A 6,774-nucleotide genomic window follows, 5' to 3' on the forward strand; every position below is an offset into this window, starting at 1 on the left:
CTTGCCCTTACCCTCCGTTTCCACACTCACACCATCCACACCTTGCTGCGTGCGTGAGTGTGAGAAAGGGAGGTGTGTGTGTATGTTTGTGCCTCTCTCTCTCATACCCTCCCAGAGACCTCCACCCTCCACTCCCTCCCCTTCCCAAAGATCCACCCCTCACTGTTCATTCCCTCTGTCTCTCACCCAATCCCTCCTGGCCTTCCTCCACCCCCCCCCACCCCACCTCGACCTTACAATCTTCATTTTGTCTCTGTCTCTCTTCCTCCTCTTTCCTTCCCGGCCACTCTGTCTCTCCACCCCCCCCCCCACTCTCTTTCCCAATCCAACACCCTCCCAAATATACCCCCCATCTTTGCCTCCTTACCGCCCCGGCCCGTCTCTCTCTCTCATTCCATTTTCTCTCTCTCCGTCTTTCTCTCTCTCATTCTCTCCTTCTCTCTCTCACTCCCTCTTTCTGTCTCTCACTCTCTCCTCTCTCTCTCTCTCTCTCTCTCTCTCTCACTCTCTCCTTCTCTCTCTCTCCTTCTCTCTCTCTCTCTCTCTCCTCTCTCTCTCTCCTCTCTCACTCTCTCCTTCTCTCTCTCTCCTTCTCTCTCTCTCCTTCTCTCCCTCTCTCTCTCCTTCTCACTCTCTCTCTCTCTCTCTCCTTCTCTCTCTCTCTCTCTCCTTCTCACTCTCTCTCTCTCTCTCTCCTTCTCTCTCTCTCTCCTTCTCTCTCTCCTCTCTCTCCCTCTCTCTCTCTCACTCTCTCTCTCACTCTCTCCTTCTCTCTCTTTAATTCACTTTTCCCAGATTTCTGCCTCTCTCTATTTCCTTTCTCTCTCTCCCCCCATGGTTTCTCTACAAAAAACCTCCCCTCCCTTTCTTTCCCTGCCCCTATATTTCCCCCTCCTCCCCTGTTCCTCCCAATCCACCCTCCCACTATCCTTCTCTGAATTCCCCTCAGCCTCCCTCAGTCCCACCCTTCCCTCATAACTCATGCTGTGTGCACCTCGAGCAGCTGGTGGACGTCAAATAGCGTCTTCTGACCCTGCCGGTGGTGCCAGTATTGGGGGTCTGGCGGACAAAAGTCAGCGTTGGTCTCCATAACCTGATAATGGTACTGATGCAGGTCGGCCATCGGCAGGCTGGAGTAGATCTGGAGAGACAGAGAGAGAGAGAGACAGAGAGAGGGGGAGAGAGAGGGAGAGGGAAAGAGGGAGAGGGAGAGGGGAGAGAGAGAGGGAGAGAGAGAGAGAGATGGAGAGAGAGAGGGAGAGAGAGAGGGAGAGGGAGAAAGAGAGAGGGAGAGAGAGGGAGGGAGAGAGGGGGAGAGAGAGAGTGGGGGAGAGAGAGAGGGAGAGAGACAGAGGGGGAGAGGGAAGAGAGAGGGAGAGAGAGAGGGGGAGAGAAAGGGAGAGAGAGAGAGAGGGGGAGAGAGTGAGAGGGAGAGAGGGAGAGAGGGAGAGAGGGAGAGGGAGAGGGAGAGGGAGAGAGAGGGAGGGAGAGAGGGGGGAGAGAGAGAGTGGGGGAGAGAGAGAGGGAGAGAGACAGAGAGGGGGAGAGGGAGAGAGGGGGAGAGAGAGGGAGAGAGAGGGGGGAGAGAAAGGGAGAGAGAGAGAGAGGGGGAGAGTGAGAGAGAGAGACAGAGAGAGAGAGTGAGGCGGACAGAGAAGGGGAGAGAGATGGTGAGAAAGAGCGAGAGTGTGAGACAGAGAGAGAGAGCGAGACAGAGATGGTGAGTGGGGGAGAGTGAGAGAGAGACACAGAGAGAGAGAGTGAGACAGAGAGAGAGAGCGAGAGAGAGGGCAGGGGGAGAGAGAGAGTGAGATGGGGAGAGGGCAAGGGGTCAGAGACAGTGAGAGAGGGGGGAGAGAGGGGAGAGAGGGGGAAAGGGCGGGGTCAGAGACAGAGAGGGGGGAGAGAGAGACAGATGGGAGAGAGAGACGGTGAGAGGAGGGGAGGGGGAGAGAGAGGGGGAGACGGTGAGGGGTCAGACAGTGAGGGGGGCAGAGAGAGAGAAATGGTGAGAGAGGGCAGGGGGAGAGAGAGAGAGAGAGAGAGAGAGAGAGAGAGAGAGAGAGGGAGAGAGTGAGAGAGAGAGAGACAGATGGGAGGGAGAGAGAGAGACAGATGGGAGGGAGAGAGTGATGGGGAGAGAATGGGAGACAGAGGGACAGTGTGAGGGAAGAGAGAAAGGTGGGAGTGGGTGAAAGAGGGGAGAGGGAGAGAAGGGGAGGTAGGGGGAAGAAAGGGAAAGAGAGAGGGGAGAGAGGGGACAGACAGGGGAAGGGGAGAGAGAAATGGAGGGGGGAGAAAAAGGGGTTTGTGAGAGAGGGAGAAGGGTGGAGGGAGAGATAGAGGGGGAGGAGGAGAGGCATACAGGAGGGAGAGGGATACAGATGGGGAGGAAATGGGAGGGAGGGTGACAGAAAGAGAGACGGTGACGGGAAAGGAAGAGGCCAGACGCAGGAATGGATGGAAAGGAGAGAGAGGGGGGCAGGAGTCGGGAACAGGAACAACGGTTAGAAAAATGTAAGGTTGGGGTCACAAGGGAGGGATGAGAGAGGGAATACTTCAGTGAGAGAGGAACAGATATGAACAGAGCCATTCCCTAACCCAGAGGTCGGTGGGACAGGGACGGGGAGGGGGAACACGGACTGATTCACCCCCCTCTCTCTCTAACCCAGGGGTCGGTGGGACAGGGACGGGGAGGGGGAACATGGACTGATTCACCCCTCTCTCTCTAACCCAGTGGTCAGTGGGTCAGGGACGGGGAGGGGGGAACACGCAGTGATTCACCCCCCTCTCTCTCTAACCCAGGGGTCGGTGGGACTGGGACGTGGAGGGGGGAACATGGACTGATTCACCCCTCTCTCTCTAACCCAGGGGTTAGTGGGTCAGGGACGGGGAGGGGGGAACACGCAGTGATTCACCCCCCTCTCTCTCTAACCCAGGGGTCGGTGGGACTGGGACGGGGAGGGGGAACGGAGTGATTCACCCCCCACTCTCTCTAACCCAGGGGTCGGTGGGACAGGGACGGGGAGGGGGGAACACGGACTGATTCACCCCCTCTCTCTAACCCAGGGGTCAGTGGGACAGGGACGTGGAGGGGGGAACACGGACTGATTCACCCCCCCTCTCTCTAACCCAGGGGTTAGTGGGTCAGGGACGGGGAGGGGGGAACACGCAGTGATTCACCCCCCTCTCTCTCTAACCCAGGGGTCGGTGGGACTGGGACGGGGAGGGGGAACGGAGTGATTCACCCCCCTCTCTCTCTAACCCAGGGGTCGGTGGGACAGGGACGGGGAGGGGAACACGGACCGATTCACACCCTTCTCTCTAACCAAGGGGTCGGTGGGACAGGGACGGGGAGGGGGAACACCGACTGATTCACCCCTCTCTCTAACCCACAGGGGTCAGTGGGACAGGGACGGGGAGGGGGGAACACGGACTGATTCACCCCCTCTCTCTAACCCAGGGGTCGGTGGGACAGGGACGGGGAGGGGGGAACATGGACTGATTCACCCCCCCTCTCTCTAACCCAGGGGTCAGTGGGACAGGGACGGGGAGGGAGGAACACGCAGTGATTCACCCCCCTCTCTCTCTAACCCAGGGGTTGGTGGGACTGGGACGGGGAGGGGGGAACACGGACTGATTCACCCCCCTCTCTCTCTAACCCAGGGGTCGGTGGGACAGGGACAGGGAGGGGGGAACACGGACTGATTCACCCCCCTCTCTCTAACCCAGGGGTCGGTGGGACAGGGACGGGGAGGGGGGAACACGGACTGATTCACCCCCCTCTCTCTAACCCAGGTGTCGGTGGGACAGGGACGGGGAGGGGGGGAACACGGACTGATTCACCCCCCTCTCTCTCTCTAACCCAGGGGTCGGTGGGTCAGGGACGGGGAGGGGGAACACGGACTGATTCACCCCCCCCCTCTCTCTCTAACCCAGGGGTCGGTGGGACAGGGACGGGGAGGGGGAACACGGACTGATTCACCCCCCTCTCTATCTAACGCAGGGGTCGGTGGGACAGGGACGGGGAGGGGGGAAAACGGACTGATTCACCCCCCTCTCTCTCTAACCCAGGGGTCGGTGGGACAGGGACGGGGAGGGGGAACACGGACTGATTCACCGCTCTCTCTCTCTAACCCAGGGGTCGGTCGGACAGGAACGGGGAGGGGGGAAAACGGACTGATTCACCCCCCTCTCTCTCTAACCCAGGGGTCAGTGGGACAGGGACGGGGAGGGGGAACACGGACTGATTCACCCCTCTCTCTCTAACCCAGGGGTCAGTGGGACAGGGACGGGGAGGGGGGAAAACGGACTGATTCACCCCCCTCTCTCTAACCCAGGGGTCGGTGGGACGGGGACGGGGAGGGGGAACATGGACTGATTCACCCCTCTCTCTCTAACCCAGGGGTCGGTGGGACAGGGACGGGAGGTGGGGAGCACGGACTGATTCACCCCTCTCTCTCTAACCCAGGGGTCGGTGGGACAGGGATGGGGAGGGGGGAAACACGGACTGATTCACCCCCTCTCTCTCTATAACCCAGGGGTCGGTGGGACAGGGACGGGGATGGGGGAACCATGGACTGATTCACCCCTCTCTCTAACCCAGGGGTCGGTGGGACAGGGATGGGGAGGGGGGAACACGGACTGATTCACCCCCTCTCTCTATAACCCAGGGGTCGGTGGGACAGGGACGGGGATGGGGGAACACGGACTGATTCACCCCTCTCTCTCTAACCGAGGGGATGGTGGGACAGGGACGGGGAGGGGGAACACGGACTGATTCACCCCCCTCTCTCTCTAACCCAGGGGTCGGTGGGACAGGGACGGGGAGGGGGGAACACGGACTGATTCACCCCCCTCTCTCTCTAACCCAGGGGTCGGTGGGACAGGGGACGGGAGGCAGGGGGGAACACGGACTGATTCACCCCCCTCTCTCTAACCCAGGGGACGGTGGAACAGGGACGGGGAGGGGGAACACGGACTGATTCACCCCTCTCTCTAACCCAGGGGTCGGTGGGACAGGGACGGGAGGGGGGAACACAGTCTGATTCACCCCCCTGTCTCGAACCCAGGGGTCGGTGGGACAGGGACGGGGAGGGGGGAACACGGACTGATTCACCCCCCTCTCTCTCTAACCCAGGGGTCGGTGGGACAGGGACGGGGAGGGGGAACACGGACTGATTCACCCCCCTCTCTCTCTAACCCAGGGGTGGGTGGGACAGGGACGGGGAGGGGGAACACGGACTGATTCACCCCCCTCTCTCTCTCTAACGCAGGGGTCGGTGGGACAGGGACGGGGAGGGTGAACATGGACTGATTCACCCCCCTCTCTCTCTCTAACCCAGGGGTCGGTGGGACAGGGATGGGGAGGGGGGAACACGAACTGATTCACCCCCCCCTCTCTCTAACCGAGGGGTCGGTGGGACAGGGACGGGGAGGGGGGAACATGGACTGATTCACCCCTCTCTCTAACCCAGGGGTCGGTGGGACAGGGACGGGAGGGGGGAACACGGACTGATTCACCCTCCTCTCTCACTAACCCAGGGGTCGATGGGACAGAGATGGAGGGTGCGCAGGGGTAACTTACGCTGTCTATCGTTAGTTCCTTCTCCGGTTTCAGGAGCAGAACACTCTGATCCACAACACGGAGGCCGCACAGAGAGCCTGGCTCTGCCCGAAGGTCGATGCTGATCGGGGTGCCCGGCAGACCGTCAAGGCTGGAGAATTGCAGCTGCACCTGAGACAAGATACGGAGGGAGGCAGAGATGAGTAGGAGAGCAGCAATTTCAGGGAGTGTCACTCTGTGGGTGTCTGTGGAGAGCAGCAATTTCAGGGAGTGTCACTCTGTGGGTGTCTGTGGAGAGTAGGAATTTCAGGGAGTATCACTGTGGGTGTCTGTGGAGAGTAGGAATTTCAGGGAGTATCACTCTGTGGGTGTCTGTGGAGAGTAGGAATTTCAGGGAGTGTCACTCTGTGGGTGTGTGTGGAGAGTAGGAATTTCAGGGAGTATCACTCTGTGGGTGTCTGTGGAGAGTAGGAATTTCAGGGAGTGTCACGCTGTGGGTGTCTGTGGAGAGTAGCAATTTCAGGGAGTATCACTCTGTGGGTGTCTGTGGAGAGTAGGAATTTCAGGGAGTATCACTCTGTGGGTGTCTGTGGAGAGTAGGAATTTCAGCGAGTGTCACTCTGTGGGTGTGTGTGGAGAGTAGGAATTTCAGGGAGTGTCACTCTGTGGGTGTCTGTGGAGAGTAGGAATTTCAGGGAGTATCACTCTGTGGGTGTGTGTGGAGAGTAGGAATTTCAGGGAGTGTCACTCTGTGGGTGTCTGTGGAGAGTAGGAATTTCAGGGAGTGTCACTCTGTGGGTGTCTGTGGAGAGTAGGAATTTCAGGGAGTATCACTCTGTGGGTGTGTGTGGAGAGTAGGAATTTCAGGGAGTGTCACTCTGTGGGTGTCTGTGGAGAGTAGGAATTTCAGGGAGTGTCACTCTGTGGGTGTCTGTGGAGAGTAGGAATTTCAGGGAGTATCACTCTGTGGGTGTCTGTGGAGAGTAGGAATTTCAGGGAGTATCACTGTGGGTGTCTGTGGAGAGTAGGAATTTCAGGGAGTGTCACTCTGTGGGTGTGTGTGGAGAGTAGGAATTTCAGGGAGTGTCACTCTGTGGGTGTCTGTGGAGAGTAGGAATTTCAGGGAGTGTCACTGTGGGTGTGTGTGGAGAGTAGGAATTTCAGGGAGTATCACTGTGGGTGTGTGTGGAGAGTAGGAATTTCAGGGA

General features: G+C 59.0%; 1 protein-coding gene across 1 annotated transcript in view; it reads right to left on the reverse strand.

The window, feature by feature from the left end:
* Positions 1 to 5,737, reverse strand: part of LOC132387001 (alpha-2-macroglobulin-like protein 1) — a gene marked incomplete at its 5' end in the record, with an annotated part of 54,927 nt that extends 49,190 nt beyond the window's left edge. The window contains 2 exons of the mRNA XM_059959356.1: positions 995 to 1,141; positions 5,588 to 5,737. Of these exons, the coding sequence (XP_059815339.1) occupies positions 995 to 1,141; positions 5,588 to 5,737 (297 nt within the window). The remainder of the gene's footprint in view (positions 1 to 994; positions 1,142 to 5,587) is intronic.
* Positions 5,738 to 6,774: the final 1,037 nt, after the last annotated feature.

The sequence above is a fragment of the Hypanus sabinus genome, unplaced genomic scaffold (assembly GCF_030144855.1).
Source record: "Hypanus sabinus isolate sHypSab1 unplaced genomic scaffold, sHypSab1.hap1 scaffold_1468, whole genome shotgun sequence".
Classification (NCBI taxonomy): Eukaryota; Metazoa; Chordata; class Chondrichthyes; order Myliobatiformes; family Dasyatidae; genus Hypanus; species Hypanus sabinus.